The following is a 16,699-nucleotide window of genomic DNA, read 5'->3' as shown; positions in this document are numbered from 1 at the left end:
GGCTTTGCGAAGCCGAGTTTTAATGATGTCATGATGCACCGAGGCTCAGATATAGCGGACTGTGATGGTAATAGTGTTTTGGATCCGAAATTTAGAATAGTGAATAGGATTGGCAGAAGTGATTGGCAAAATTTGATGATTGGCAAATGATTGGTAGACTGATTGGCAGTGATTGGCAAATTTTGATTTGCAGGAAATTGGATGGGCCAAATTGATAGTAGAAGATGCCCGATGTGGTGGGATGGCGAATCCACCATCCCTCGCACAATGGGGCACATGAGCACTAGTTATTGGGTTTATGGCAGTGTAAGCTCGCCAAGGGAGGGTTTGGATAATGGATTAGGGACCTAGAGAGGACCATAGGTAACAGTAGCGTTAAGTAGCGACATTACACCTGTAGTGGGGACGTAGTTAGATTAGTTTGGATGATAACGACGTGGTATGTGCTTAGTTTAAAGGGAAGACGGGGAGCACCAAGTTAGAAAGAAACCAGGTTGATCAGATGATGCGTGTGTTTGAGGATCGAAAGTGTATGGAGCAGTGTATGAGTGAGTGAGGTGATTGTGAGTTGTATTGAGCGTGGAAGTGTATGGAGCAGTGCATGAGGAACAATTGTGGTTGTGCATTTTATTGAATGATTGAAGAAGCCTGGGAGGAAGGAGGGTGCAGGAAGCACCAGGTGTGATGGCACTGGTGTGCAAATACAGGTGTATGGAGAATGGTTGTGTGGAATATATGGAGTATGGAATGGATGGTGTGGAGTGAGTATGGTGGAAACTGTGGAGTGGAGTGGATGGTGCGAAAGAGTGTATGGGGAGGATGGACCCCCATCACGAATACCCGGGGAGGGTAGTTTAAGAGTTAGGTAGAGGGTATAGGTAAATTGTGGTTGGATATTGGCATCTGTGGTGCGTGTGGAAGAATGGTGTTTGGATGGGTGCATTAGTGGAGTGAATTGGCTGGGCGTGTGGCCTGTTAGAGCCTATATGATAAAGGGAACGGGAGACAAGATGGAGAGCAGGGACATCGGGAGATCTGGGGGAGGAAGAGGGCTTTGGGGGGAGAAGGCATGGGAAGGAGGAGGGGGGAGAGATGTTAAAAAAAAACAGGTGGACCCTGCTAGTACTTCCAGGAAAGAAGTTGGAATTTCAAAAAAGTGGATCTGGGGTGAATTAACGGGGATAGAAAAGATCAAGGTTTTGGATGGAGGAAGATAAGAGATGGTGGTGAACAGCTGTTTTAAAGACCTGGAGGGAGGAGTGGGATTGAAGAGAGTGAGGGAGCTTGTTCCAGAGGTGGGAGAAAAGAGGAATACCACCGTTTAGAGGCCATTTTTCCCCGCAAAGCGGGGGTTGGCCTTTTCGGGGACCGTGGTAGTTGTTGTTTTTTTTTTTTTTGGTTTTTTGGGGTTTTTTTTGGTCCCCTTTTTGAAGTAATGTTTTACGGCCGGATGCCCTTCCTGACGCCAACCCTTTTTGCCGCCTTCAACGACAAACAGGGAATTACCAGTGAACTGGTACTCAATTAGCCGACCTCGGAAGGATGAACAGGCTGAGTCAACCCCCCTGGCATTAATTCGGCGAGCGACCGAGATTCGAACCCAGGATCCTAGGTATCCTAAGCCGGCACCCTAGCCGCTAGCCCAACACCAGGGATAAAATTACACCATTACCAGGTTACCAGGAATTACCAGGAATTACCAATTCCAGGAATTACCAGGAATTACCAGGTAAAAATTACCAGGGAGAAAAGAGGAATGAAAGAGATAAATTAATTTCGAAAGATATTGGGAATGTGGGAATTTGGGACAGCAAAGTGGGAATGAAAGAGATAAAATAAATAAATTAATCTCGGATTTTACCGCCAATTACACAGTGTCTATTACACCACCTTATCAAGCACATTGCATGAGTTATTCGTGCCTGTTATTTGTGTCTTTTATGATGTTCTTAAAAAATAGCAAGTTTCCTGTTTGGAATTATTTTCAATTTGGTTTGACTGTCAGACATGTAATAATTATAATAATGGAGCAAGTTCAGCAAGGTAAATTTTGGTATTATTATGTACCAAAGCGTGTCTGGCTTGAGATCTTCAGGTGTCGAGTTTGATCCCCTGTTGTCCTGTTGAAAGAACACCACGTGGTGGACATAGACTGTCATCCTTCCAAGGTCGGAAAAATGAACTTGCTGGCAACAGTCCGAAATGAATACAAGCTTGCTGGCAACAAGGGGCACCATCAGTGGCACATCCACGCTCCCAGAAATTACGAATCGAGCAGCTACAGGTTGCATGCAAAACTAGAACGGCCCTGGGTAGTGTGCATACCTCCACCTGGTTGAACAGTTTACATTTTTAATCTCACTGATAGACCAGATCTGGATCCGGATCTATTCGTCCTTGTCACACACCCAACCTGTCCACCAAGTTTCGCCCAAATCCGTCCGCAACTTTTTCTGATGACATGCTTGCTATATATCGTTTTTGGCCCCATCACTCAATGGTGAAGAATCACTTTAAAATGCAAAAAATATCGAATCCGTATTCAGATCTTCATCAAAATCTAATTGATTCGTTCTTGGCACACACCCAACCTGTCCACCAAGTTTCGCCCAAATCCACTCGCAACTTTTTCAGATAACATGCCATATATCGTTTTTGGCCCCATCACTCAATGGTGAAGAATCACTTTAAAAAATGCAAAAAATCTCGCGTCTGGATCTGTATCCAGATCTTCACCAAAATGGAATCAATTCATCCTTGTCACACACCCAACGTCTCCACCATGTTTCGTCCAAGTCCGTCCATAACTTTTTCAGATAACATGCTATATATTGTTTTTGGCCCCATCACTCAATGGTGAAGAATCACTTTAAAATGCAAAAAATCTCGAATCCGGATCAGTATTCAGATCTTCATCAAAATCGACTTGATTCGTTCTTGTCACACACCCAACCTGTCCACCAAGTTTCGCCCAAATCCACTCGCAACTTTTTCAGATAACATGCCATATATCGTTTTTGGCCCCATCACTCAATGGTGAAGAATCACTTTAAAAAATGCAAAACATCTCACGTCTGGATCTGTATCCAGATCTTCACCAAAATGGAATCAATTCATCCTTGTCACACACCCAACGTCTCCACCATGTTTCGTCCAAATTCGTCCATAACTTTTTCAGATAACATGCTATATATTGTTTTTGGCCCCATCACTCAATGTTGAAGAATCACTTCAAAAGAATCAAACAAATCCTGTATCCAGATCCGCATCCAGATCTTCACCAAAATTGAATTGATTCGTCCTTGTTACACACCCAACGTCTCCACCATGTTTCGTCCAAATCCGTCCATAACTTTTTCAGATAACATGCTATATATTGTTTTTGGCTCCATCACTCAATGGTGAAGAATCACTTTTAAAAAATCTTTAAAAAATCCTGTATCCAGGTCCGTATTCGCATCTTCACCAAAATCTAATTGATTCGCCCTGGTCACACACCCAACCTGTCCACCAAGTTTCGACCGAATCCGTCTTTAACTTTTTGAGAGATCATACCATCTATCGTTTTTAGCCCTCTCTCTCAATGATGAAGAATCTATTTTTAAAAAATTAATAAAACTCGTATCCGGATCCGGATCTTCACCAAAATCGAATAATTTCGTCCTTGTCACACACCCAACTTGTCCACCAAGTTTCGGATGAATCCGTCCATAACTTTTTGAGATAATGCGCTATATATCGTTTTTGCCTTATCACTCAATGTTGAAGAATCACTTCAAAAATTCTCGAATCCAGATCTGGATCTTCACCAAAATCGAATAATTTCGTCCTTGTCACAATCCAACATCTCCAATCTCCATCAAATTTCGTCTGAATCCGTCCACAACATTTTGAGATATCCTGTTCACAAACAGACAGATAGACAAACATGTATATGCTATATCCGACAAGGAACACTCCCCCCCCCCCCCCCCAACCCTCGGACATTCAGATCCTGTATCCAACAAGAAGACCCCAGAACTATCGTACATGTATATACTATATCCGACAAGGAGACGCTACAACTCTCGGACATGCAGATGCTGTATCCGACAAGGAACTCCTCCCCCCCCCCCCCCCCCCCCCAACCCTCGGACATTCAGATCCTGTATCTGACAAGGAGACCCCAGAACTCTCGGACATGTATATACTATATCCGACAAGTAGACCCTACAACCCTCGGACATGCAGGTCCTGTATCCGACAAGGAGACCCCATGCACGACCCTCGGACATTAGATCCTGTATCCGACAAGGAGACTCCATGCACGACCTTCGGACATTAGATCCTGTATCCGACAAGGAGACCCCATGCACGACCCTCGGATATTCAGATCCTGTTTCCGACAATGAGACCCTATGCACGACCCTCAGACATTCAGATCCTGTATCCGACAAGGATACCCCATGCACGACCCTCGGATATTCAGATCCTGTATCCGACCTGGAGACCCCATGCACGACCCTCGGATATTCAGATCCTGTATGCGACAAGGAGACCCCATGCACGACCCTCGGATATTCAGATCCTGTGTCCGACATGGAGACCCCATGCACGACCCTCGGACATTGAGATCCTGTATCCGACAAGGAGACCCCATGCACGACCCTCGGATATTCAGATCCTGTATGCGACAAGGAGACCCCATGCACGACCCTCGGATATTCAGATCCTGTATCCGACCTGGAGACCCCATGCACGACCCTCGGATATTCAGATCCTGTATCTGACAAGGAGACCCCATGCACGACCCTCGGATATTCAGATCCTGTATCCGACAAGGAGACCCCATGCACGACCCTCGGACATTGAGATCCTGTATCCGACAAGGAGACCCCATGCACGACCCTCGGATATTCAGATCCTGTATGCGACAAGGAGACCCCATGCACGACCCTCGGATATTCAGATCCTGTATCCGACCTGGAGACCCCATGCACGACCCTCGGATATTCAGATCCTGTATCCGACAAGGAGACCCCATGCACGACCCTCGGATATTCAGATCCTGTATCCGACATGGAGACCCCATGCACGATCCTCGGACATTGAGATCCTGTATCCGACAAGGAGACCCCATGCACGACCCTCGGACATTCAGATCCTGTATCCGACCTGGAGACCCCATGCACGACCCTCGGATATTCAGATCCTGTATCCGACAAGGAGACCCCATTCACGACCCTCGGATATTCAGATCCTGTATCCGACATGGAGACCCCATGCACGACCCTCGGACATTGAGATCCTGTATCCGACAAGGAGACCCCATGCACGACCCTCGGACATTCAGATCCTGTATCCGACAAGGAGACCCCATGCACGACCCTCGGACATTCAGATCGTATATCCGACAAGGAGACCCCATGCACGATCCTCGGACATTAGATCCTGTATCCGACAAGGAGACCCCATGCACGACCCTCGGACATTCAGATCCTGTATCCGACAAGGAGACCCCATGCACGACCCTCGGACATTCAGATCGTATATCCGACAAGGAGACCCCATGCACGACCCTCGGACATTTAGATCCTGTATCCGACAATGAGACCCCATGCACGACCCTCGGACATTCAGATCCTGTATCCGACAAGGTGACCCCATGCACGACCCTCGGACATTCAGATCATATATCCGTGACAATTTGACCTTAAAACCCCCAAAGGGCAATGCGAGCTGAACAGTTTTGGCGGGAGGAATGGAATGCAGCATTTAGCGATTCCTAATGATGAAGTGTGCGCATTCCTCGTTCGGACGAAGAAACAAACTTGATGAACACGTAGAGAGGGAGAGAGAGAGAGCAGGTGTAATTGTCGAACGATGTAGTCAAGAATGAATGAATGAAGGGCACAGAGTGGAGGAGCAGGACAAGAAGGAAAGGTGAGTTTTAGTGTTGGTGTCATGAAAAGCAACGTGAGATCACGTGGTTATCGGTGATTAGCATTGATAGATAATGGACGTCTTGGGCTATTGTTCTGCCGTGTGTGTGATTGGTGCTGGGGGAGGGGTCGTGTCCGGGGTGGGTGGGGCCCGTGGGGAGGACCCTTTCTTAAGCAGATGGCCATTGAGAGCGGCCTGGAGGGAGGGTCTGCACCACGTTGGGAAGGACGAGGAGGGCAGCTGCACCTTTTATCCCACGCTATCACTTCTCTTTCGCCTTTATCCCCTTTAGGGAACTGCCATACTCTTCTTCACCCGTTACCTTCTCCTCCTCCTCCTCCTCTTCCTCTTCGCGCTTCTTCTTCCTTCTCGTCCGTCATCGCCCGCGACGAACGGCCTCCGACATGGTGATGTGCTTCGTGGCTAACTGCCGGCATTACAGTGAGCGCGACGCCTGCAAGTTCTTCCATTTTCCCAAGACGCGACAGGAATTTGAGAAATGGAGGAAACTCATCAGGTGAGGGTCCGGCCATGGGGCTGGGGTTACCTTTTCCTCCTCCTCCGAGCACGGAACCCCCCTTTCTCATCTCCCTGATCGACCCCGGTAAGGGAACTCTAATTACTCTAATTAGGCGCGAGTGACCGCACCACCGGCACCGCATGCACCACGTGACGCGCACCGCACGCACCACGTCCCCCCTCCGCGTCCTGCACCGGGGTCCTCCCGAGCTCGTCACTCGCACACCGCTCCGTCGTACGGTCTTGTCGCTCGGTGTGCGGTGCACACACCACGCCGGCCGATGCTGTCCCCAGAACAAAGGCTCAAAGTTTCCAGTCGGGAATCTCGGGATGTGCTGGAGCGGGTGCGGGTCGGTGGGATGACCACGCGGGAACCCCTTTGTGCCCTTGGTGGACACGTGCTCCGAACCCCAAGTTTCACTGTTCGTTAATGCTCAGCGAAAGTTTGTAGCTATTAAAAAAAAAGTTTACTCTGCGACTGGAGTCGTGTGCTCGCGATTACATGTGTCCTCGGTACAGTTGGCAAAATACAATCCAACTACAATTAGTTTTATACGATTGTAGTGGGACACGTGTTGTGCGAGCGGCGTTCAATAAGTTCTCGGAATGGAATGCTCAAGACATTCCGACAGGTCAATATTAATTAATTAATTATTTCTTTTTAAAAATTAATTAATTCTAAATTTGAATAAAACTTTGGAACAGAGAGAGACAATGCCTGCAACTCAGTAACCACTACTTCTGGGAGTCTGATCAACCCAGCCATAATCTGCATTGTCCTGTCCAACCCAATTGTCCTCACGTCTGCAATGGATGCTCTAACTTTAACCCGATATTCATTTTTTTCAAACTATTGTAATCTGTGGTTATTTAATATCGGAATGAAAGTGATTGTGGATCCTCCGTTTGATGGTCTCCCTGCTCTCTTTCAGCCGACTGGACCGAGACCCGAGCCAGCACTCCATGGTCTGCAGCTGCCACTTTCCTGATGGCCGACGTGAGAACGGGCCCATGTTGTCCACCGCAAGGAAGCCTGCTCCCATGTCCATGTTCCCTCCGGTGAATAGGAGGCCCATGGCAAGTGGTGAGATTGTCAGGTGAGGACAGTTTGCTGGTGGTAATCTCACGTTGATTACCTGGTGGTGCTGGTGCGGAGGGGTCAATACATGGTGGTTATGTTTTCACCCCTGCTGTTTGTCTGTCTGTTTGTTTGTCTGTGAACAGGATATCTTGAAAAGTTGTTAATGAATTCAGACCAAATTTTCTGGAAAGGTTGGGTGTATGACAAGGACGAAATGATTCGATTTTGGTGAAGATCTAAATCCGGATCTGGATACTCGAATTTTTTGAAGTGATTCTTCACCATTAATAGATGGGGCCAAAAATGATACATAGCAGGATATCTCAAAAAGTCATGGACGGGTTTGGACGAAACTTGGTCGAGAGGTTGGTTGTGTGATAAGGTCGAAATTATTAGATTTTGGTGAAGATCTGAATATGGATCTGGATACTCGTATTTTTTAATGTGATTCTTCGCCATTAATAGATGGGGCCAAAAATGATACATAGCAGGATTTCTCAAAATCGTGGGCGAGTTGAGACAAAACTAGGTGGATGAGTTGGATATGTGACGAGAACAAGCTGATGAGATTTTTTGTTAAGATCCGGATCCTGATCTGGCTTATCAGTGGGAAACAAAAACGTAAACTATTGAGCCTGGCGGAGGAATGCGCCCTACCGAGTGCCGTTCGACTCTTGAATATGCTTTGAATCTCCGGTTGTGTGCCACCCACCTCAATATTCTCAGCAATTTTCTTGTAATGTTGTATTTGATACAGTTTATACAATGGGTACTGTATTGTGCTGACACCTCCGGGACGTGATGAGTTGACACCTCTGGGACGTGATGAGTTGACACCTCCGGGACGTGATGAGTTGACACCTCTGGGACATGATGGGTTGACACCTCCGGGACGTGCTGAGTTGACACCTATGGGACATGATGAGTTGACACCTCCGGGACGTGATGAGTTGACACCTCCGGGACGTGATGAGTTGACACCTCCGGGACGTGATGAGTTGACACCTCCGGGACGTGATGAGTTGACACCTCCGGGACGTGATGAGTTGACACCTCCGGGACGTGATGAGTTGACACCTCTGGGACGTGATGAGTTGACACCTTCACATCTAGATGTAGTGACACCTCAGCATCCAGATGTATTGACACCTCTGCATCCCTATGTATTGACCCCTCTGCATCCAGATGTATTGACACTTCCACATCCAGATGTATTGACACTTCCACATCCAGATGTATTGACACTTCCACATCCAGATGTATTGACACTTCCACATCCAGATGTATTGACACCTCAGCATCCAGGTGTATTGACACCTCAGCATCCAGATGTATTGACACCTCAACATCCAGATGTATTGGCCCCTCCGCATCCCAATGCATTGACACCTCCGCATTCAGATGTATTGACACTTCCACATTCAGATGTATGGACACTTCCGCATGCAGATGTATTGACACTTTTGCATCCCGATGTCTTGACCCCTCCCTGATGTATTGACACCGCCGCATCCAGATGTATTGACACCTCCGCATCCCAATGTATTGACCCCTCCCTGATGTATTGACCCCTCCGCATCCAGATATTTTGACACCTCAGCATCCAGATGTGTTGACACCTCCGCATCCAGATGTGTTGACACCTCTGCATCCCGATGTATTGACACCTCCGCATCCAGATGTATTGACACCTCCGCCTCCCGATGGTTTGACACCTCCGCATCCCCATGTTTGACACCTCCGCATCCCGATGTATCGACGCCTCCGCATCCTGATGTATCGACACTTTCGCATCCAGATGTATCGACACCTCCGCATCCCGATGTTTGACACCTCCGCATACTGATGTATCGACACTTCCGCATCCCGATGTATCGACACTTCCGCATCCCGATGTATTGACACTTCCGCATCCCGATGTATCGACACTTCTGCATCCCGATGTACAGACACTTCCGCATCCCGATGTATCGACACCTCCGCATTCCGATGTATCAACACCTTCACATCCCGATGTATCGACACCGCCGCATCCCGATGTATCGACACCGCCGCATCCCGATGTATTGACACATCCGCATCCAGATGTATCGACACCTGCGCATCCAGATATATCGACACCTGCGCATCCAGATGTATCGACACTTCCTCATCCATGTATCGACACTTTCACATCCAGATGTATCGACACCTCTGCATGCAGATGTATCGACACCTCTGCATCCAGATGTATCGACACCTCTGCATCCAGATGTATCGACACCTCTGCATGCAGATGTATCGACACCTCTGCATCCAGATGTATCGACACCTCTGCATCCAGATGTATCGACACCTCTGCATCCAGATGTATCGACACCTCTGCATCCAGATGTATCGACACCTCTGCAATCAGATGTATCGACACCTCTGCATCCAGATGTGTCAACACCTCTGCATCCAGATGTCGACACCTCTGCATCCAGGTGTGTCGACACCTCTGCATCCAGGTGTGTCGACACCTCTGCATCCAGGTGTGTCGACACCTCTGCATCCAGGTGTGTCGACACCTCTGCATCCAGATGTCGACACCTCTGCATCCAGATGTGTCGACACCTCTGCATCCAGATGTGTCGACACCTCTGCATCCAGATGTGTCGACACCTCTGCATCCAGATGTGTCGACACCTCTGCATCCAGATGTGTCGACACCTCTGCATCCAGATGTGTAGACACCTCTGCATCCAGATGTGTCGACACCTCTGCATCCAGATGTGTCGACACCCCTGCATCCAGATGTATCGACACCCTTGCATCCAGATGTATCGACACCTCTGCATCCAGATGTATCGACCCCTCTGCATCCAGATGTATCGACCCCTCTGCATCCAGATGTATCGACCCCATCTGCATCCAGATGTATCGACACCTCTGCATCCAGATGTATCGACCCCTCTGCATCCAGATGTATCGACCCCTCTGCATCCAGATGTATCGACACCTCTGCATCCAGATGTATCGACACCTCTGCATCCAGATGTATCGACACCTCTGCATCCAGATGTATCGACACCTCGGCATCCAGATGTATCGACACCTCTGCATCCAGATGTATCGACCCCTCTGCATCCAGATGTATCGACCCCTCTGCATCCAGATGTATCGACACCTCTGCATCCATATGTATCGACACCTCTGCATCCAGATGTATCGACACCTCTGCATCCAGATGTATCGACACCTCTGCATCCAGATGTATCCACACCTCTGCATCCAGATGTATCGACACCTCTGCATCCAGATGTATCGACACCTCGGCATCCAGATGTATCGACACCTCTGCATCCAGATGTATCGACACCTCTGCATCCAGATGTATCGACACCTCTGCATCCAGATGTATCGACACCTCTGCATCCAGATGTATCGACACCTCTGCATCCAGACGTATCGACACCTCTGCATGCAGGTGTATTGACATCTCTGCCTCCAGATGACTAGATAGCCCTGCATCGCGTTCCGACCATACCCCTGCATCGCGTTCCGACCATACCCCTGCATCGCGTTCCGACCATACCACTGCATCGCGTTCCGACCCTACCCCTGCATCGCGTTCCGACCATACCCCTGCATCGCGTTCCGACCATATCCCAGCATCGCGTTCCGACCATACCCCAGCATCGCGTTCCAACCATACCCCAGCATCGCGTTCCGACCATACCCCTGCATCGCATTCCGACCCTACCCCTGCATCGCGTTCCGACCCTACCCCTGCATCGCGTTCCGACCATACCCCTGCATCGCGTTCCGACCATACCCCTGCATTGCGTTCCGACCATACCCCTGCATCGCGTTCCGACCATACCCCTGCATCGCGTTCCGACCATACCCCTGCATCGCGTTCCGACCCTACCCCTGCATCGCGTTCCGACCCTACCCCTGCATCGCGTTCCGACCATACCCCTGCATCGCGTTCCGACCATACCCCTGCATCGCGTTCCGACCATACACCTGCATCGCGTTCCGACCATACACCTGCATTGCGTTCCGACCATACCCCTGCATCGCATTCCCAAGATACCCACACCCGCATGGTGCTCATGCGATACCCCTGCATCTTGTTTAAGTGATACCCCCATATTGTGATCGATGATGCAGGCTTTCCATCAAAGCCACATTTATTTTCTGTTTTATCTACCTGTATAATTGTACTAAAATGGTCATTTGTAACTCCTTCTGAATTAAGGTCCTGATGATCATTTTGTTATAATGATTAAATATTGTTTTTGTTTTCTTCACAATTCATTTGCACCTTTATGGATAATATATTAGTTCGCTAAGGTGTTGTGCTCGTTAAAATGTACATTAGGCCAACTGCAACAAAATATTGATTCTCGTCCCCTCCAGATCATAGTTTGTGTCGATGCCTCTGTTTTTGATAATACAGGATTTTGTTTGCTTTACCTGTAGGCAATGATAGCAATGCATTTAATGAACCTATTTGCTAGCGCCACACCATATCCAGTAAGGACATCACGTCCCAGGTTGTGTCGCTCAATTCTGCAGAACATTGATCGTGATGACGCTGCGCTGGCAAAGGGAGAAATTGTAAGCAGCAAACCGATGGGAATACCTTGGTGCAGTGCTTGATCTGGTGCCGTTTGTTACCTTCGTTTGTTACCTTCACAAAAGGAGAGGGTATTGCATCTGGGTCCGTTTGTCGGTCTGTCTGTCTCTCTGTCTGTCTGTCCACACAGAACGTGAATGTGTATTAATTACATTAGACCCTTTAGAACCCAAAGACCCTTTTAAAACCCTTAGACCACAAAGACCTTTAAGACCTCTAAAACCCTTTAGAGCCTTTAGAATCCTAAGACCCTTTAGACCCCAAAGGCGCTTTAGACCCTTTATAACCGTAAGTTAATTTAAGACCCTGAAGATGCTTTCAAACCCTAAGATCCTTTAAGACCCCTAAGAGCGTTTAGAACCCCAACACCCTTTAACCCTAAAACCATTTAGACCCCTGAGACCCTTTAGACCCCTCAGACCCCTCAGACCCCTCAGACCCCTCAGACCCCTCAGACTCCTCAGACCCCTCGGACTCCTAAGACCCTTTAGACCCTTTAGAATCCTTAGACCTTTAGACCTTTCATACCTTTTAATGTCATGTAGACCCCTTTGAACATTAGACCCTTTTATACATTTTAGGACCCTTAAGACAATTCCAACGTTTTAGACTTTAAATGTACACTCTTTAGACCCCTTCGACCTTTCAAACGCATTTAGACATTTTCAAGACCTTTCAACCTATATATCTTCAGACCATTTGACCTTTCCAGCTTTTCAGAACTTTGACCTTTACACATTTACTACCAGATCATTTAGACCTTTCATTTACAACCAACGACCTTTCATTTAGTACATCCTTCCATTTATTTGCCACACAAAATTCACCGGCGCAAAACAAGACTACAATCTACCATGTCTCATTGAGGGTCTACAATGTCTCATTGCGGGTCTACAATGTCTCATTGCGGGTCTACAATGTGTCGTTGCTCGTTCTAGTTACTCCCGCTAGGGAGTTGTGTGTGTGTGTGTGTGTGTGTGTGTGTGTGTGTGTGTGTGTGTGTGTGTGTGTGTGTGTGTGTGTGTGTGTGTGTGTGTGTGTGTGTGTGTGTGTGTGTGTGTGTGTGTGTGTGTGTGTGTGTGTGTGTGTGTGTGTGTGTGTGTGTGTGTGTGTGTGCGTGCGCGCGTGTGTGTGTGTGTTCGTGAACAAGATATCTGGAAAAGTTTTGAACGGATTTGGATGAAAGTTGGTGGGATGATTGCCCTTGGGATAAGGAAAAATTGATTCGTTTTTGGTGAAGCTCAGGATATTATTCCGGATCCAGGAATTTTTTGAAGGATTGTTTACCATTGGAAGATGGGGCTCTTTTTTTTTAACATTATATTCTATATATTCTATATTTAACATTGTGATATGAAAATAGTTTTCATATTTGTTGTAAATGTAGTTTAAACTCGTGGTTATGCGTTAGAGCGGTGTATTTTGTTAGCAGCATCGTCTTCAAGGTTCTTTTTTTTTTCTAATAAAGACATATTCTGTCATTTTAAAACCACCAAAGTGTGTATTCGGTTTCCCCGTTTCATAAAATGTATCGTTTGATTTTTTTTTTTTTTTTTTTTACCTCAGAAAAGATATCAACATTTAATACCTCAGCGAATGTCAATCGCGGTGTCAGTATTTGATGAACTTATAAAGATTTAGGTGAGTTATAAGTGTGATCAGCATGTGCACGGGATTCTTCCCAGAAGAATGAGTGGTCGCATTAGCTCGTACGACTTAAAATGAGCGAGTTTTGTTTTGACGTTTGGGCCAGTTTTACATGTTGTATCCCTAAGGAATGAAACGTACGTTTTCCTGGCTTACAATTTTATTTGAAGTCACACATGCCTCAAAATACACTCACTTATATAGAATTGAACGCTGAATCCGAAAATGTAAGTGAAATTGCCTTGTTTTTTTTAAACATTATCTTCTATATATTCTAAATATATACCTGTGCAGTGTCTGTCTTGTGTTGTCTTGTCTTGTGTTGTCACTGAACTACTCCCTCAAACTTTTGTGAAATCGTACTATTCCAACTTGACCCACGGCGGGAGTATGCGCTCTACTGAGTGGCGTTCTAGCTTATTTTGTGCCGATGAGGGAAGGAAAAACTTTTTGTGGAAACTGGAAAGACTTTTACCCACATTGCATTTCTTCACCTCGTCTCGTATGCAACACGTGGCTGTCAGTTCGAGTCATTGCTCGGGAGTGCGGTTGTGCAGCTGATGCAGTGTCCCCTAAGCAGGTGACATCTCGAGTTTATTCGGTGTCTTTATCGAACGACACCTGCCAACATACACCTGCTGATGCTTGTAACGTCCAGCTGAGGGACGGAGCACTTTGCAATGCCGTGCAGGAGGAGCAGCAGTCAGACGGTTTGTATTCGGCTATGGAATGTACTTCAGACGAGACCGATCGAAGGTAATTGCGCTACCTCTCCAGCATCCTGTCGGGACCCCTTTGTACTCACCGCCAAATGAAAGAAACCCACGGGGAAGGTTACCTGCCGTCCGAAGCCAAAAATGTCTGAACAGGCGCGGTTCTGAATCCTGATTCTTCACTCCATGTTAGTTTTGCTGTCGTTTTCCATTTTGTTTTCTAGTAAGTTTCACAGATGTCACCAGGTATGTCAAATGCTGCCTACATTTTGTTTTTACTGCCAGGTGTGCAATTGTCAGGATAAAAACGAGCAGATTGGAACCCGTCGCTCTTTGTTGTCTGTACTTGGCTTTTATAACTAGTACAGGTGCATTACAGGTGCAGTACAGCATAGTACAGTATAAACCAGACTCGGTGGTGTAATGGATGGAGCCTTCAATCTGAGTCTGGGAGGTCGGTGGTTTGAACCTGGACAGAGGCTGGCAAGGCAATGGCAAACCACCCAGTGGCAGTGTAACTCTTGCCAAGAAAGTGCTTCAGCAGCACCGACGCTCTATAAGACTAAGACTAAGAGTACGGAGTACGGAACATGGAGATTGAAATCGCTTCCGGCAAACTTGTCTCTCCACCCAGGATCATTTTGTCCATCAAGTACGTACATATTAGTTACCTGTTGCCGATTTGATCTGGTTCATTAATATGGTCACTTTTATCCTCGTGTTGAACCACTGATTGGAAGAGGAATTTTTGGGGAGGGGATAAATTGTTTAAAGGAGGGAGAAGAGGAAAATGTTTTTAAAAGAAAAAAAAGAACGCTTTTTGTGGATGAAGGCGGGGATAAAATGTAATGAATGAATGAATGAATGAAGGGAGGGGTGACGGAGGGTAAAGGTGTTTTACTCTGACGACGAGAGGTTAGGCTGTCAATAACGTGGATTGGGCGGTGACTGTGCGGGATGGGCGGTGATAGACACGCGGATGGGCGGTTAGAACAGGAAGTAGCTTTGACTACGAGGATTGAATGAATGAAGGAGCGAGCGCTATGTTTTTATCGCGGCGCGATTGCCGATCGTGCTCGACGTGGAGGGTTATGCGCCATAGGCGGCGGCGGACTGTATGTGCTGCTCCGCGCGCCGAGCTTGGGAAGTAGTGCCGGCCATGGAGAAGAAACGGGGAGAATGCTCGGCGTTACCCCCAGGCTGGAAGCGGGAGGAGGTCATGAGAAAATCTGGCCTCTCTGCGGGAAAGAGCGACGTGTACTACTATAGGTGTGCTGGTCGCACCGCGAGGGGTTCGTGGGCGCGTTTCGTTCTTTCTATGCAGCATTGTCCGTTCCATGATTATAACTGTATTAGTGCGAGATTCGCACCACAGCTCGGCAGACGGGGATCGGGGTGTGGTTGGCATTGGCGTTGCAGTTTTGCTTTATTGGCATCGTCGTTGCTATTGTGTTGGTTTGGCATGGTTGCTCACATCCTCGCAGCCGTTATGGATGGTGGCTGTGGCTGTGGTTGTGGTTGATTGGCATTGTTGCTGTGGTTGTGACTGTGGTTGATTGGCATTGTTGCTGTGGTTGCGGTTGATTGGCGTTGTGGTTGATTGGCATTGTGGTTGATTGGCATTGTGGTTGATTGGCATTGTTGCTGTGGTTGACTGGTTGATTGGCATTGTTGCTGTGGTTGTAGTTGATTGGCATTGTTGCTGTGAGTGGTTGATTGGCATTGTTGCTGTGGTTGTAGTTGATTGGCATTGTTGCTGTGGTTGTAGTTGATTGGCATGCTTGCTGTGAGTGTGGTTGATTGGCATTGTTGCTGTGAGTGTGGTTGATTGGCATTGTTGCTGTGAGTGTGGTTGATTGGCATTGTTGCTGTGAGTGGTTGATTGGCATTGTTGCTGTGAGTGGTTGATTGGCATTGTTGCTGTGAGTGGTTGATTGGCATTGTTGCTGTGGTTGTAGTTGATTGGCATTGTTGCTGTGATTGTAGTTGATTGGCATGGTTGCTGTGGTTGTAGTTGATTGGCATGGTTGCTGTGAGTGGTTGATTGGCATTGTTGCTGTGAGTGGTTGATTGGCATTGTTGCTGTGGTTGTAGTTGATTGGCATTGTTGCTGTGGTTGTAGTTGATTGGCATGGTTGCTGTGGTTGTAGTTGATTGGCATGGTTGCTGTGGTTGTAGTTGATTGGCATGGTTGCTGTGAGTGGTTGATTG

General features: G+C 47.4%; 1 protein-coding gene across 3 annotated transcripts in view; it reads left to right on the top strand.

The window, feature by feature from the left end:
* The first annotated feature begins 6,143 nt into the window (after positions 1 to 6,143).
* Positions 6,144 to 16,699, top strand: part of LOC137421183 (methyl-CpG-binding domain protein 2) — a 29,855-nt gene continuing 19,299 nt past the window's right edge. Inside the window, exons 1-2 of one of the 3 annotated variants that reach the window (XM_068106981.2) lie at positions 6,144 to 6,439; positions 7,374 to 7,538. In XM_068106981.2, coding sequence (XP_067963082.1) covers positions 6,327 to 6,439; positions 7,374 to 7,538 — 278 coding nt within the window. In that variant the 5' untranslated portion in view covers positions 6,144 to 6,326. Of the gene's footprint in view, positions 6,440 to 7,373; positions 7,539 to 15,477; positions 15,781 to 16,699 lie in introns of those variants that run through there. The other 2 variants (XM_068106982.2, XM_068106983.2) reach the window with 2 other exon arrangements.

Source organism: Myxine glutinosa, chromosome 2 (assembly GCF_964187855.1).
Source record: "Myxine glutinosa chromosome 2, kmMyxGlut1.1, whole genome shotgun sequence".
Lineage (NCBI taxonomy): Eukaryota > Metazoa > Chordata > Myxini > Myxiniformes > Myxinidae > Myxine > Myxine glutinosa.
This window is presented reverse-complemented; position numbering and strand designations above follow the sequence as displayed.